The 16,883-nt window shown below is 45.3% G+C and overlaps 1 protein-coding gene across 1 annotated transcript in view; it reads left to right on the top strand.

Moving 5' to 3' along the window:
- LOC311233407 (proto-oncogene DBL-like) overlaps positions 1-16,350 on the top strand; it is a gene marked incomplete at both ends in the record, with an annotated part of 31,649 nt that extends 15,299 nt beyond the window's left edge. Inside the window, 13 exon segments of the mRNA XM_084320379.1 lie at positions 1,596-1,644; positions 1,646-1,666; positions 1,871-1,963; positions 2,639-2,731; positions 4,380-4,505; positions 5,457-5,672; positions 6,570-6,662; positions 7,275-7,353; positions 8,128-8,173; positions 10,227-10,399; positions 15,582-15,697; positions 15,960-16,072; positions 16,269-16,350. Coding sequence (XP_084176505.1) covers positions 1,596-1,644; positions 1,646-1,666; positions 1,871-1,963; positions 2,639-2,731; positions 4,380-4,505; positions 5,457-5,672; positions 6,570-6,662; positions 7,275-7,353; positions 8,128-8,173; positions 10,227-10,399; positions 15,582-15,697; positions 15,960-16,072; positions 16,269-16,350 — 1,300 coding nt within the window.
- Positions 16,351-16,883: the final 533 nt, after the last annotated feature.

Raw genomic sequence — 16,883 nt, 5'->3', positions numbered from 1 at the left:
GGTCGGGGACGCAGTCACAGCTGCATTCTCGACTGTGATTGAAAGGTCGGTTAGGGGGGAGGATTTGGCCGGCAGGTGGAGCAATTCTGTTTTGCTTAGGTTCAGTTTGAGGTGGGTTGGACGTCATCCAGGCTGAGATGTCAGACAGACAGGCCGAGATCCGCTCAGAGACGTGGATATCTGAGGGAGGGAAGGAGAGGAAGAGTTGAGTATCGTCGGCATAACAATGGTAGGAGCAGCCATGAGACGTGATAATGTTACCCAGTGATTTAGTGTAGAGGAGAAGAGAAGGGGTCCTAAAACGAGCCCTGGGGGACACCCCGTCCGCAGGGGCGGGTGGCCGACAGGGTCCCTCTCCATGACACTTGGTAGGAGCGGTCATTGAGGTATGATGACAGCCATGTCAGCGCAGAGCCAGCCACTCCCATTCCTGCCGAGGGCCGCAAGGAGGATCTGGTGGTTGACCTGTGTCGAAGGCTGCAGATAGATCTAGGAGAATCAGGACAGAGGAGAGGCCTTTCGCTTTTGCTAAGTGAAGTGCCTCTGTGACCGCAATGAGGGCTGTCTCTGTGGAGTGACCAGTCCCTGAAGCCTGACTGATTAGGGTCTAGGAGGTCATTCTGTAAGAGATAAGCAGTAAGTTGGTTGGATACAGCACGTTCAAGTGTTTTAGAAAGGAAGGAGAGAAGAGAGACAGGACGGTAGTTGCCTATGACGGTAGGTTCAGGGTTGGTTTTTTTATGAGCGGCGTGACTCTGGCTTGTTTTAGGGAGGTGGGGACACCCCCCGAGTTGAGTGAGGAGTTGATGGTTGCAGTTAGGAATGGAGGATGTCTGGTGCTATGGTCTGGAGGAGTGGGGAGGGTAGCTGGTCCAGCTGGCAAGTAGTCGGACGGTTTGACGTTACCAGTGTCAGGGTCTCTGCTTCTGTAATGGGAGAGAAAGATGACAGAGTGAAGGATGAGGTTCTCGATTCAGCATTTGGAATGGGTGGGGGTTGGGAGAAGGAGCTGCGGATGTTCTCCACTTTTTCCTCAAAGAAGATCGCAAAGTCTTCGGCAGAGAAAGATGAGGGAGGGGGGGGTGGGGGGGGAGTGAGGAGGGAGGACATGGTAGCATTGCAGTTTGCGAAGATTCTTGGCAGAGGCCTCGATCCTATGGTGGAAGAAAGAAGCTTTGGCATTAGTGATGGTTTTGGAGAATGTTAACAAGAGGTTGTGATATGTGTCGATGTCAGCAGTGAGGCGTGACTTTCTATACTTCCTTTCAGCTGCTCTCAGGACCTGTCTTTTGTTCTCTCACTGGATCTGTCAGCCATGGACTGGGTGGGGAACGGCGGGCACACACACACAACACACACACACACACACACACACACACACACACACACACACACACACACACACACACACACACACACACACACACACACACACACACACACACACACACACACACACACACACACACACACACACACACACACACACACACACACACACACACACACACACACACACACACACACACACACATCTTATTCTTTCCTGCCTCTCTTCACTTCAATTTCATTCCCTGTTTCGATCCTCCATCCAGGATATTCCTCCAAGATTTGCAGAGTTGCCTGGAGACCCCAGAGAGGGTGGGGGGCCTGCTTCCTGCAGCGGGTGAGGAGGGGTTAATGGGGTGTGTATTGTGTGGGGGGGAGGGAGGAGGGGGAGAATAAACCGATGATGAGATGATAAGGTGAGGAAGAAGGGGAGAGAGATTTGAACAAGGGCTAAACAGACCAGGTTCAGCTGAATGTTGTGTCATATCTAGTCTGTGCCGTTGTGTGTGTGTGTCTATGTGTGTGTGTTTGGTGTTGACAGAAGCAGAAGTTCCAGGTGTATGAGCGTTACTGCCAGAACAAGCCTCGTTCTGAGTTACTCTGGAGACAGTGTGCTGACTCACCCTTCTTCCAGGTAAGATGGTGTGTAACACATGCAGCACAGACACAATGGAGAGTTTGCTTTTTCCCAGGACTTTATACACTGACAATCTTTACAATACCTCTTTATAATCAAGATCATAATAATAATAATAATAATAATAATAATAATAATAATAATAATAATAATAATAATAATAATAATAATAATAATAATAATAATAATAATAATAATAATAATAATATAATAATAATAATAATAATAAATAATAATAATAATAATAATAATAATAATAATAGTAAATCATTAATTCATATACAACTTTTACAAAACAGTGTTAAGAATATTTTGGGGTAAATTTTAGTACACTCTCGCCCATTCATATAAACTGCCCTCTCTCTCTGCTCTCTCTCTCTCTCTCTCTCTCTCCTCTCTCTCTCTCTCTCTCTCTCTCTCTTCTCTCTCTCTCTAGCTCTCTTCCTCTCTCTTCTCTCTCTCTCATTCTTCCCTTCCTCTCTCTCTTGTTCCCTTCCCCTCTCTCTTGTTCCCCCCCCCCCTCTCTCTCTCTCTCTCTCTCTCTCTCTCTCTCTCTCTCTCTCTCTCTCTCTCTCTCTCTCTCTCTCTGTCTCTCTCTCTCTCTCTCTCTCTCGTCTCCTCTCTCTCTCTCTCTCTCTCTCTCTCTCTCTCTCTCTCTCTCTCTCTCTCTAGGAGTGCCAGAAGAAGCTGGATCACAAACTGGGTCTGGACTCCTACCTTCTGAAACCAGTCCAGCGCCTCACCAAGTACCAGCTGCTTCTCAAGGTGCTGCACAGTAACAGTAGACACACATTTACTGTAACTGGCTGTTTGAAAAAGAGCATTCTTAAGAGAAATATGGGACTGAAGGTGTAGTGTGTTCTATTTCCACTGTATTTATGTTCAGCTGAAATCATGTGTCGGTGTCTGAGCAGCACAGCTGGTTTATTATAGATTATTATTATTACTGTTTTGTAAAGGTGTCCTATAATCCTATGTGGAATGGGCCACAAGGTGGCATTACACTTAAATAAAATATTCATTCATATTTAAACTTCAGTACCAGTACAGAAAGAAGCATTTAATACAAAAGTATTCTTTATTTAATTTGTTTATTTGGACGGGACAATGCAAAATTAATGAACACTGTGGAGTGTAAAAATTGCCGGATTTAGCACGAGTCTAATTTCCATCCGTTGTTCCCAAACATAAAAACAGGACTCATAGAAACAGTAAGAAATGTACAAATACATAAAAACAGGACACATAAAAACAGTAAAAAAAGTGTACAAATACATAACAGTATGTCACATGTGTTCACATGACTGGTTGGTCTTCAGCCATTTTTTTAGTTTAGTCTTTTATGTATGACAACTAATAAAGAAACGTGAACTTCAGTATACGTGGCACAAGATTGACAGATGGTGAGCACTTAAAATGTGCTAATGTACATGAAGACATAATATATGTTGAGTCAGTTGAGTATGCCGACTGGTTCTGTTTGTCAGGACACTAATAGCCGTGCATCCATTATGAATCGGTAGAGAATAGCATTGATTCTTTATTAACAACGAAGAGCTCCTGGTGGAGATCAATGAGACCAAAGTTGCTTTTTTTAGTCCCAAACTAGTCAGATAGATGCGTATGTCTTAAAGCCTTCATAGGGAGCTGTTGAACAAATCGTCTGCTGTAGATAGATGGGTGGAGGGATGGAGGGAGGAGGGAGGGGGGAGGAAGGGAGTTTGGGATAAAGGGAGGGATGGAAGGATGGAGGGATGGACAGAGTTAAGGGTAAAGGGAGAGAGGGATGAAGAGATGGATGGAAGGATGGATGGAGTTAGGGGTAAAGGGAGGGATGGAAGGATGGATGGAGTTAGGGGTAAAGGGAGGGAGGGATAGAAGGATGGATGGAGTTAGGGGTAAAGGGAGGGATGCTTGGAGGGAGGGATGGACGGATGGATGGAGTTAGGGGTAAAGGGAGGGAGGGATGAAGAGAGGGATGAAAGGATGGATGGAGTTAGTGGTAAAGGGAGGGAGGGATGAAGAGAGGGATGAAAGGATGGATGGAGTTAGGGGTAAAGGGAGGGAGGGATGAAGAGAGGGATGAAAGGATGGATGGAGTTAGTGGTAAAGGGAGGGAGGGATGAAGAGAGGGATGAAAGGATGGATGGAGTTCAGGGTAAAGGGAGGGAGGGATGAAGAGAGGGATGAAAGGATGGATGGAGTTCGGGGTAAAGGGAGGGGAGGGATGAAGAGAGGGATGAAAGGATGGATGGAGTTCGGGGTAAAGGGAGGAGGGATGGCACATTGCAAAACAAACCGCACACACAGAGCAAATAGTCAGGCAATTTAGAAAGACGTATGTAAACAGACCGACAACATGATAGACAAGGCAAACGGTCACAGCCTGATCTGTATACCTGTGTCTGTGTAGGAGCTGTTGAAGCACTGTGTGGAGGGTCAGTACCGCTGTGAACTCCAGGAGGCGCTGGACTCCATGCTGGAGCTGCTCAAGGCCGTCAATGACTCCATGCATCAGATCGCCATCACCGGTTACCAGGTAGCCAATCATAATCACTGGAGAGCTAGGTGTCAAATCACCGGTTACCAGGTAGCCAATCATAATCACTGGAGAGCTAGGTGTCAAATCACCGGTTACCAGGTAGCCAATCATAATCACTGGAGAGCTAGGTAGGGTGACCAGGTCAAAATGGTTCAGTCGCAGGACAGCAGCACTGCTTTTGCGGGACAATGCGGGACACGTAGGGGGGGGGGGGAGTATAGAAAAAAAAAAAAAAAAAACGTATTTTATTTTAATTTCTTTGATTGCTAATTAAAATTAAAGAAATGTATTTATTATTTAAATGCCTTTATATCATATTCGACACAGACGGTAGGCTATATATAGCTCATTTAGTTATTAATCTTATTAAACTCACCTCCGGTTTTGGGGATATTAGCCTCCGGATTCTATTGCCCCCATCCCTCTGGACAGTGTCCCGGCGATACTCCCCGTGTATTCTGTTATTATAACAAACCGACCCTCTGATTCAGTTCTCAATAATAGTCGGGCCAGACTTGCTGAAGAGGCGCTCCTCTGAACAACTATATGTGACGTCCCCCTCTCCTCCATGGGTGAAGCTCCTGTGGCAGATCGCGGGACAGGTGGGCACCCTAGAGCTAGGTGTCAAATCACCGGTTACCAGGTAGCCAATCATAATCACTGGAGAGCTAGGTGTCAAATCACCGCTTACCAGGTAGCCAATCATAATCACTGGAGAGCTAGGTGTCAAATCACCGCTTACCAGGTAGCCAATCATAATCACTGGAAAACAAACAAATCTATGAATGTCAGATAGAATGACCAATCACATGACTGTACTGACTAATTCACAGCTTTGTTCATAACCTAGGCATTCAAATATTGAATCAACATTCGAATGTGGCTACTGGGAGTGTTTCTGTGTGTGTAGAAAATCTCTCTCCCTCCCTCTCCTCCACCGTGTCCCAGGGTGACCTGAGCCAGCTGGGCCGCGTCGTGATGCAGGGAGGCTTCAGTGTGTGGATCAGCCACAAGCGAGCGGCGGTGCGTATGAAGGAGATGGCCAGATTCAAACCAATGCAGAGGCACCTCTTCCTCTACGAACACGCCCTGCTCTTCTGCAAGCGGCGGGACGATGACGCACACGACCGCGCGCCGTTCTACAGCTTCAAACACTGCCTCCGAGTAGCTACTCTAAACGCTCATCACTCCCACACGCTACTTAAAAGTACACTATACACACTATGGGTTTGTTTACATTTGTAAAGCCTGCGATTAGTTAAAGGAACACGCCGACGTTAGGGGAAATTAGCTTAATGCCCAGAGTCAGACAAGGAGGTGGATACTGATTTCCTCTCTGTGCGTTCAGTAGAAAGCTGTCCCTGGCAGGCTAGCCTAGCTTAGCACAAATGAATGGAAGCGTATACGGACCACTAGCCTAGCTTAAAACTCCAGGGGAAGGGTTTTTTTGGCCAAAAGCTAGGCTAGCCGGTCCATATCCACTTCCATTCATTTGTGGCTAGCCTAAATTGTCATCTATCGTCTTGTCTGACTCTGGAGAAGACAGCAAGCACATTTCTCATATTGTTGGCTTGCCCCTTTAACAAAACATTATGTACTATACATGTAATTCTTAGAATAATTATATCTTATGTCATCATAAGTCAAAAGAAAATGTTCTGCACTGTGAACCAAACGTTAAGGGAGGGATATATATCACTTTTTAGGTAGTCTTCTAGCTTCAAACAGTGTTCCATGGACCCCATTATCCCATTTCCAATTAGTTTATTCAGTTAAAATATACATTTCCCACATCTCTGACTCTCCCAGAATGACATACTGTAACACACCTTTAAGCAAGCAGTGCAACATCAAAGACTCCCATGCTTCCCTCCCCCCCCCCTCTCTCTCTCTCTCTCTCTCTCTCTCTCTCTCTCTCTCTCTCTCTCTCTCTCTCTCTCTCTCTCTCTCTCTCTCTCTCTCTCTCTCTCTCTCTCTCTCTCTCTCTCTCTCTCTCTCTCTCTCTCTCTCTCTCTCTCTCTCTCTCTCTCTCTCTCTCTCTCTCTCTCTCTCTCTCTCTAGATGAGTGCAGTGGGGATCACAGAGAATGTGAAAGGCGATGTGAAGAAGTTTGAGATCTGGTACAGCGGCAGAGAAGAGGTGTACATAGTTCAGGTGAGACCTCCCTCTGCCTCTTACACACACACACACACACACACACACACACACACACGTCACGCACGCACACACGCACGCACGCACGCACGCACACACACACACACACACACACACACACACACACGCACGCACGCACGCACGCACGCACGCACGCACGCACGCACGCACGCACGCACACACGCACGCACACACACACACACACACACACACAGACACACACAATCACTCACACACACACACACAGACACACACACACACAATCACTCACACACAATCACTCACTGTGTGTGCACGTGTATGCATGTGTGTGTGTGTGTGTGTGTGTGTGTGTGCGAGCAAGTGTGCTTATGTGTGTGTGTGTAAGCATGTTTGCTTATGTGTGTGTGTGTGTGTGTGTGTGTGTGTGTGTGTGTGTGTGTGTGTGCATGTGTGTGTGTGTGTGTGTGTGTGTGTGTGTAAGCATGTTTGCTTATGTGTGTGTGTGTGTGTGTGTGTGTGTGTGTGTGTGTGTGTGTGTGTGTGCATGTGTGTGTGTGTGTGTGTGTGTGTGTGTGTGTGTGTGTGTGTGTGTGTGTGTGTGTGTGTGTGTGTGTGTGTGTGTGTGTCCAGGCACCTACACTGGAAGTGAAGGTCTCTTGGCTGACCGAGATACGCAAGATTCTCACCAACCAGCGGAAACTGCACAAAGGTTTTTATTATTGTCTTGATCAGTCTCTATCATTCTCTATTATTGTCTTAATCCGTCTCTATTGTTGTCCTTATCAGTCTCTATTATTATCTTTATCAGTCTCTATTATTGTCCTTATCAGTCTCTATTATTGTCCTTATCAGTCTCTATTATTGTCTTTATCGGTCTCTAGTGTCTCTTAATTGTGTCTATGTTTATTTTACACTCAAGAAAATAGATGTGTTTAAATAACACAGGATTAGTCGTCCCTGATTAATAAACTTTACACAGAAATTACACAACCTGGCTTAGAATTGTGTTGCAATAATGAACACATGGTGTGTTGTTTTTAAGAAGCCTGTTGTTTTTCGCAAACCTGTATGTGTTTATTTAGCGACAACACCTCTTGTGTTATTTCAGCACATCTTTTTTTAAGAGTGTACTGAACATATTACTCCAGTATCCTCTCATTTGTTTAGTATATCCTGTGCCGTTCTTGTGGTCCTTTGTTTGTGTGGCGAAGTTGCTCTGCCCAACACATGAAAAGCCCAAATATCTCCCTTGATGAAGGGAAGTTCCCATCACCAGGAGTGACGGTTTTCACTTGCTTGCTGGGCCAAAAAGACAGGACCTGTCATAATTTTGACCTAAAACATTTAAAAACGTCCTTCCGGGCGATGGGATCCAGACAGGTAGATGATTGAGCTTCCATGTGGAAGCCTTGAGCTGGGGTCCAATCTGTGTTATTTGCATGTTTCAACTTCCTGTGTCCTACTTCCCTCCCCCTTCTCTCAGACGAGGCTCATTCCCTTCCGTTGTCAGACACACCTCTTTCTGACAGGTGATGGTCTCTGCATGACCTCCGTTATGACTTTCTGTCACTTTATGACCTCCGAAAGTATGCAGGAATGGGGTCAAATCACATTCAATTAACTCATTTCAGTAAGAAAGAAAATCGAAACAAAACCCATTTGAATAACTCAATTCAAGATTTTACTCTCAACCATTTGCTTTTTGTTTATTATGATTTCTTTTATCCTGAAATGTCTTAATTGAGAATGAACTGATCCCTTGATTTCACCCTATGGCTTCGTACACACTTGGAGATTGTGACAGGTTTCATTTACAATAGTTTTAGCAAAGCGGTTTTCAAAACAAGGTATGAAAACCATAGAAGGCTGTCATCAGAATGTCCATAATGTTGCCATTGTAGCCATAGCTACATTGTTGACGAGGTAGGCTGAGACCGAGAGTATCCCTTCCCACTTTAACCAATCAGGAGAGACCCTAGATATATATATTTTTTTTTACTTATTTCAAGAAATCTTACCAAGCCAAATTTTCTTATTGCACTGGCAGATAATTTTACTAGTAAAACTAGTTTTTATTTCTTATTTTTGTCAGACAATTTTTGCAGTGTGGAGTTCTCTCCCCTGATTGGATACCAGGGAACGGGATACCGGGACATTTATTTTGTGTTTACTGCCGAGCGGAGGGACTGGGAGACCCATGTTACTGACCAAACACTCTATACCAGTGATGGCAGTCAGGAATCGAGAGCTATTATTCTAACATGTATTTAAACATAAATAAATAAATAAAATCCCACTTACAGCACCTTTAAGGTGTTTGATTTATTCCCCCAGAGATAAGTTAGGTAACCAGGAGATAATGTTCATGTTTAAAAAAAGAAGAAGAAAGAAATAGATAAATACATTTTTTTAAAGAAAGAAGGAAAATGTAAACGATCTTCTCAGGACAATGGTCAGGGATAATGTAAGTATGTGTGCTGATGAGTACATGGGCTAAAACTCATATTTAGACCGGTATGGACCGGTATCCAAACGAAAAAGTGTGTACGAGGCTTACGTCACCTAAACGTGTTCCCTCCTCCTCCTATGACAACAAAACATCATGTTTATATTGTCTGTATAAAGGAATGACATTGTATTTCTGTACATTAGAAGTGTGTGTGTGTGTGTGTGTGTGTGTGTGTGTGTGTGTGTGTGTGTGTGTGTGTGTGTGTGTGTGTGTGCATGCATGTGTGTGTGTGTGTGTGTGTGTGTGTGTGTGTGTGTGCGTGTGCATATGTTGTGTGTGTAGAAAAGTATTTTGCAGAAAAGTATTTCAGTGTCATATCAGTGATGTTAGCATGCTAGCGTGTGATGAAGGATTCAAACTCCTGACTGGCTATGACACTGTGAGTGTCATGAACACCACAGCAAACCTAGAGACAGAATATAAAATATCACAAACATATAGACACAAAGTCAAAGGTTGTGGGGTGTTATATAAATTCTTAAGCACTGTATATTGTTAGAACAGAAACAACCACAATTAGGCGCACTGAATAAAGTTACAATCTTTGTAATATCTGAAATACTGCAGGTGTGAGATATTCACAGTTAGAACGGTCTTGTGGTGTTTCATGGTGCTTCTTCAATGATAAGAGACTGAGATACAGTCAGTGAAGGTTTTTCACTTGTATGGGATTGTGATGAATGAATGCTACTGTATATGTACAGAATACACTACTTACACTCTAATATGTTTAATATATTGTAGTGATCCATGATGTACCTTTTACTTGCTTTATGAAGCCATTCTCATGGCAGCAATTGATAAAGTGCATTAATTTAAGAGTAGAGGAGTTATGAGTTTAATAACTCACAGGACACTGCAATATATTGAATGGAATGCTTAAGTCATTTACAGAATGCGGATGATGTATGAGCTTGTTTTGTGACAACGTGAATGTTGTTGTTGTTGTTGTTGTTGTTGTTGTTGTTGTTGTTGTTGTTGTTGTTGTTGTTGTTGTTGTTGTTGTTGTTGTTGTTGTTTTTGTTCGTTTGTTGTCATTCCCATGGTCTTGTTCCCATGGTGACGGGGTTCAGTTTGTCGGGGGTGTGTGTTTCGTGGGGCGGAGCATCGGTGGGGGGCTGCTCAGCGTGTTTCAATGTTCCTCACAGCTCCACAGCAACAAGCCACTCCCACAGGCTCCAGGGGGAGGAGTCAACACACACCAGCCCTGCCCTCTCAGAACCCATCATCCAGTCGCCTCGACGCAGTGAGTAACTGTGTCAAATCAGAGCTGAACACACTCGAACATACACACACACACACACACACACACACACACACACACACACACACACACACACACACACACACACACACACACACACACACACACACACACACACACACACACACACACACACACACACTGTTATGTACTAGAGGCCTGATCACTCCTGTGTCACCGGGCATGCAGGTGAGGCCTGCCAATTAGCCAATTAGTGCTGATTGGTTACCTACTGGGAGCTTTAAAGGCAGACCTAGTAACACACATGCACTGTCTGTGCTTAGAGAAAGAGCTGTCAGGTTCTTCCAGTCCTTGTCCGTTGGGTTACCTTAGTACATTAGTTTATAGTTACATTAATAGTTCCTTGCTATAGTAGCATTTTGAGTTAGAGCACGGGGTTTTGGTGTCGGTTTTGCACATAGGTTGCGTCCCTTGAGCCAGGGTCGTAACAGTTGGGGGCTCGTCCGGGATATTTACCCCTAGAAATTTGTTTGGTGTTTTTTTTTTTGTGTTACACGGGGTGTCATGGTATTATGGTTTGGGTGGTGTTCGTTACATATGGTGTAACGTGGGGGCTGAGCCATTTCATCAAACAGGTGAGTATGCCGTATTTGTTTGTAATTTGATGTGACTACTTATGCTGTTAAAATATATAGTTTAGTGGGCACCACATGTAGATAGGGACATTATTTTCTGGTTGTTGGTTAGCGTCCTGTGCACCACATACTCCTGGGGCGGTCAATGAAATGATTGGTATATGATCTTTGACTGGTAGCAGGTGTGGTTGAAGAAGGTTAGGTCTACAGGGCATTAGTTTAAGGGTAGGTAGATTAGGGCGGCCAGAAAACACAGGTAGTGTGGTAGGGCTTGATTTAGTGTTTCTTAGGGTAGACATGTGGTGGGCCGGTTTTTTCTGCAGTTTAGACGTAGAAGCATATGTAGTCATATCAGGTTAGAAGGCGCACCTGTTTGGAATTGTTTGTTGGAGTTATTCGTTTGTTTGAGTGTTTGGTGAGCATACCTGGTAGCACCTAACACCCTGCGTGTATGACACGTCTATTTAGGGTGGGTGTGTTTTTTTTTGTTATTATTTTTTTAGTTTTTTTGTGCAAACTAGAAAGGTGCGCTCCGTAGAGCTCACATTTCCACCGCGTTCCCTTCTGGTTGTTATTATTGGCATTTAGCATTATTCATGGTTCTTCAGTGGTTCTTCGTGGTTCTTCAGTGGTTCGTTGGGGGGGTCTTCGTGGTTCGTTAGTGGTTCTTCGTGTCTGTGAGGTAGGGTGTGTAGCTTGGGGTGGCTGGTTCAGTGACAATGGCTTCCATCAGGGACTTTGTTGATCGCCCGTCTCATGACTTGTTAGACAAGTTTTCCAAAGAACAACTGCTAGAACTTGCTGTACACTACAGGGTAGAGCTTTCTGCAGGGGAGAAACGTTTGAAGCCATCTGCCTTGAGTGCTTTAAGGGTGTTACTCATTAGAGAGGAGCGTGAGCTTAAGGAGAGAGAGAGTAAAGAGGAGCGTGAGCTTAAGGAGAGAGAGAGTAAAGAGGAGCGTGAGCTTAAGGAGAGAGAGAGGAAAGAGGAGCGTGAGCATGAGCGTGATCGTGAGGAGCGTGAGTTTAAGCGTGAGGAGCGTGAGTTTAAAGAGAAACAAATGTTGCTGGAGCACGAGCGTGCACAGAAGGAGCTTGAATATAAGCATGCTGCCTTGCAGGCGGGTGCTCTGCATCCAGAGTCACGTTCCGGTTTTGATGTAGGCAGGAATATTAGGATGGTGCCACCATTTTTTGAGAAAGACGTGGAAAGATATTTTCCCCTTTTTGAATGGGTGGCAACCACATTGAAGTGGCCTGATACCGCCTGGACACTGCTGCTGCAATGTGTTTTAGTTGGTAGGGCACAAGAAGCCTATACTGCTCTGTCCCTTGAACAAAGCGCTGATTATGAGCTTGTAAAAGCTTCCATATTGAGGGCTTATGAGTTGGTCCCAGAGGCCTATCGTCAGCGTTTTAGAGGTTATCGCAGGTCAGAGGGGCAGTCTTATGTTGAATTTGGAAGGGAGAAGGAGAACCTGTTTGACAGGTGGTGCACTTCTCAGAAGGCAGAGTCAAGAGAGCAGCTTAGGCAGTTGATTCTCCTAGAGGAATTTAAAAGATGTGTTCCTGATACCGTTTCCACACATCTAAATGAGCGTAAGGTATCAAAGATAGGCGACGCCGCTGTCTTCGCTGATGAGTTTGTGTTGACACACAAGTCCGTGTTTTTGGAGGACTACCGTGTTGAGTCCGGGGATAGGCGTCCTGTTCAGGGGGGCCGTTTCCCAAAACCTGTGTCTGCTGGTCAGTTAACTTCACCTCCTAGGCGGGGTGGTTCTGCTGGTGCATTCCCAGAAGGGATTATCTGTTTCTACTGTAAAGAACCTGGTCATATCGTGGCTGGGTGCCCGGTGCTTGAGCAGAAAAATTTCAGAACCGTGGCTCTGGTAGAAACCATATGCAGAACGCCTATGCCAACGTTAGATGCGGATGGGGAAAGTATCAAACGTGTGGACAAAGAGCTCGAGGGTTCCTCAAGGTTTATGATGAATGGATTTGTTTCCCTGACTAATGCACTAGAGTCAAAACAGGCTATAACAATTTGGAGAGATACCGGTGCTTTTCAGTCCCTCATTCTGGAGGGGGTTTTGCCGTTTTCAGAAAACTCTTCTTTGCATTCCGGTGTCGTTGTTCGGGGCTTTGGGGGTGGATTTGTGGATGCACCTTTGCATGAGGTCACGCTCAATTCTCCCTTAGTATCAGGCAATGTTGTTGTGGGGGTATGTTCTCACATTCCCATAAAGGGGGTGTCCTTCATTCTAGGGAATGATTTGGCTGGTGACAAAGTGCTGGCTACTCCGGTTGTAACTCCCATTCCTGTGGTTTCTGAGGTCTCTAATGAGCTGGCACAGAAACATCCAGGAGTGTTTCCTGTGTGTGCTGTGGCACGAGAAATGTCAAAGGACAAAAGTGATGTTGTTGATACTTCGACTTGGGACATTACCCTTAGTGACACATTCTTTGTTGAATTAAAATGTGTACCTGTTGAGAATTTTGGAAAGCACACGGTGGATGTACCTCTGCATAATGATTCTCTTGATTGTGGCTGTGTGTTAGGCCCGGTGGTGAAACCAGAGTTGACATGCGTGCCGGAGAAGCATGTGACAGGAGATGATATGGCAGCGCAGTGTCTCAAGGTCATCCCAGCCTGTACGGTGGCTGAGGCCACGAACGAATTGGAGGATGAGTGTGGGAAGGATGCTATGAGAGGTGCTGTTGTTTCATGTGACACCGTTCTAGTTGGAGAGGCTACTAAGCCTGACTTAGGCTGCCAGCCTTCCCACAGTAGCTCTATTGTCCCTAATGTTTCACTTGTGGGCAGGGATGGTCCCAATATGTCAGTTGATGATGCTGACATTGATCCACATGTCCACACTGATTCTCTGCCATGCACTAGGTGTGATGGTCAACCTAGTTACCTGTGTCCTGTGGAGCAGGAGCCGCCTTTGCGACCTGGTCTGTGGAGTGGCAGCCATTTTGTTTTTGATCAGGACAATGTTATTTTGGGTGACGCCATTTTAGATGGTGTTCCAGACGTTGTTGTGACTGTCGTACTGCCATGTTCCCGGTACACTGGGGCTGTACCTGAGGCGGTACATCCTACTCTGGATGTTCACGGTTTGCAGTATCCTGAACTGCCAGTGCCAGGTGGGATGGTGGTGGTATCAGTGATCTATGGTTTTGTTGTGCTGTGTTCTGTTCTGTTAAACGCAGTTCTCAGGTTGAGTTTGGTTTGCAGTATAATTTTGACAGATCGGTACGGGTGGTCGTGTTCGACAGGGGCCGACCCGGTTCTTGCCTTGAACCATTTTGATGTTTACGTTGGATCCTCCAGTTTACCCCTTGTTGTGTATACAGACCATAACCCTTTGGTTTTTCTTCGCAGCATGGTGAACTCGAACCATCGTTTGATGCGATGGAGTTTGTTCCTCCAGGCGTATAACTTGGATATTCGCCACATCGTGGGAGGGACAACGTGCTAGCAGACGCCCTCTCACGATCATAGTACCGGTGTTTGTGGTACCCGTTATCGCTGTTGTGGTAGTGGCCCTGACAACTAAGGGGTCACAGTTGTTTTTTGTTTTGTTTATGGGTTGTTGTGTAGTGGTTGCCTCTTGGGCAACCAGTTTGGTGGGGGAGGTGTTATGTACTAGAGGCCTGATCACTCCTGTGTCACCGGGCATGCAGGTGAGGCCTGCCAATTAGCCAATTAGTGCTGATTGGTTACCTGCTGGGAGCTTTAAAGGCAGACCTAGTAACACACATGCACTGTCTGTGCTTAGAGAAAGAGCTGTCAGGTTCTTCCAGTCCTTGTCCGTTACCTTAGTACATTAGTTTATAGTTACATTAATAGTTCCTTGCTATAGTAGCATTTTGAGTTAGAGCACAGGGTTTTGGTGTCGGTTTTGCACATAGGTTGCGTCCCTTGAGCCAGGGTCGTAACACACACACACACAGACACACACACAGGTTTACAACTTCTAATTATGGTAATTACAAATACCAGATCTTACCAGCAATCGGTTTACCAGGTCATTTCTGGTTACGTCTATGTTATTACACAATAAGTTATTGTGTAATTACCCTGTGATTTGTGTATCATAATTATCAGCTAAAGTGCTAGAGGACGGTGTATAGCAGGGGTCTCAAACTCGCGGGCCGCGGGCCGCTGGATGATATTTTGCGGCCCCCAGATGATTAAAAAAAAAGAAAAAAAGGATTTCCCAAAAAAAAAGATTTATATATATATATTTTTTTGTCATGTCATCACAAACACTGGCATTTAAAGGGTACAAATAAAACAATTCCTGCACCAGAATGCAGGAAATGAAGTCTTTGTAACACTAAATTATTAGTGTCTGTGCGTTTGAACGTTTGCATGTTTCAACCATACATTTCCATAAAAATAAAAATAAATACTTGAAACCCTTTTTGTGTGGAATATTTGATGCGGCCCAGCCTCACCCAGACTCTACCTCCAGCGGCCCCCAGGTAAATTGAGTTTGAGACCCCTGGTGTATAGTCATTGGTCAGCTGTATCGTATCAGACTGTCTGTCACCTGCAGGTTGGCCCGTCCCTGCCCACTCAGTGGCTATCTGTGACGGCTTGGAGGATTGGGGCGGAGCTACAGACCTCTCCAACCTATCAGACTCAGAGGATGATGACCAGCCCAGCCCTCTGGTTAGAGCTCTCTATTCATTTAGTGACCATTCTTTTTAACTTGCGGCGATGGCCTGGTATGTGACCATGTTTTTCCACCCTTAAGACATGATACATAATACAGAGTATTGGGAGTGGGTCTTTAAGAGACAGTCTATTATCTTTTGTTCTCTTCTGCATACTCTAGCTAGCACACCATAATGTGCAACGTATTGCTTTTTGTTTTGGATTTGGATTCTACTTTGGAGTTTTGTGAGTTTGATGACTCTGTCTCCCATCCCAGGTGGCTGGCCGCTACAGGGTTATGGTGGAGAGCAGCATGGCCAGCACTGATGACATCATATTTAATAGTGGTGATGTCATCCAGCTGCTGCATCAGGACTCGTCAGGGATGTGGTGAGGAATGAGGTGTATTAAAAAGAAAAACAAATCATAATCAATTTAAGATATAATCACCAAATCTTGTGAGGAGTTTTTGTGTGAATACACAATTGTGTGTCTGTGTGTGTGTGTCTGTGTGTGTGTGTGTGCGTGTGTGTGTGTGCGTGCGTGTGTGCGTGTGTGTATTTGCGCATGTGTTTATGTGTGTCAGGATGGTAAGGAACGTAAGTCGTGGAGAACAGGGGCGTGTCCTATCCGAAGACCTGCACAGGATTCTGGGAGAGACCTGCTGAGAGACAATCAGAACAGGAGAGAATTGATGCAGTGTCTGTAGCGTTTCCTTTCTTCTTCTGTTGTCCTTCATTACACCTGTTCACTCATCTGACAGAATGACTCACCTCGTTCCTCCGGGCCCCCCCCCCCAAACACACACCTCAGAAGGAACCCCAGAACGCTGCAGACTGCAGCATGGAACCTTAGAACACTCCAGACTGCAGAATGGAACCTTAGAACACTGCAGATTGCAGAACAGAACCCCAGAATGCTGCGGGATGGGACCCCAGAAGGCTCCAGTGTTGCAAGCTACAGTACATACTTGGGACCTCAAAGTACAAACGACTCACACAGTGTTACAGTAGATAGTGAAACCCCTTCAGACTATAGGAGGTAGCATAGGGGTCTCGTCGAAGCCCATGCCTAGGGGAGTTTAGACTCGAGTTCAAGTTGTACCATTCTCTATTTTCTTATTGTCTACCACCATGATCACAGAAACCACAGCTATGCTCACCAACACGTCGTCATGGTTCATGTGCCAAACTATTGAGAT

The sequence above is a fragment of the Notolepis coatsorum genome (assembly GCF_963971535.1).
Source record: "Notolepis coatsorum genome assembly, chromosome: 8".
Taxonomy (NCBI): Eukaryota; Metazoa; Chordata; class Actinopteri; order Aulopiformes; family Paralepididae; genus Notolepis; species Notolepis coatsorum.
Note: the sequence above shows the minus strand (reverse complement) of the source record. Positions and strands in the feature narration are given on the sequence as shown.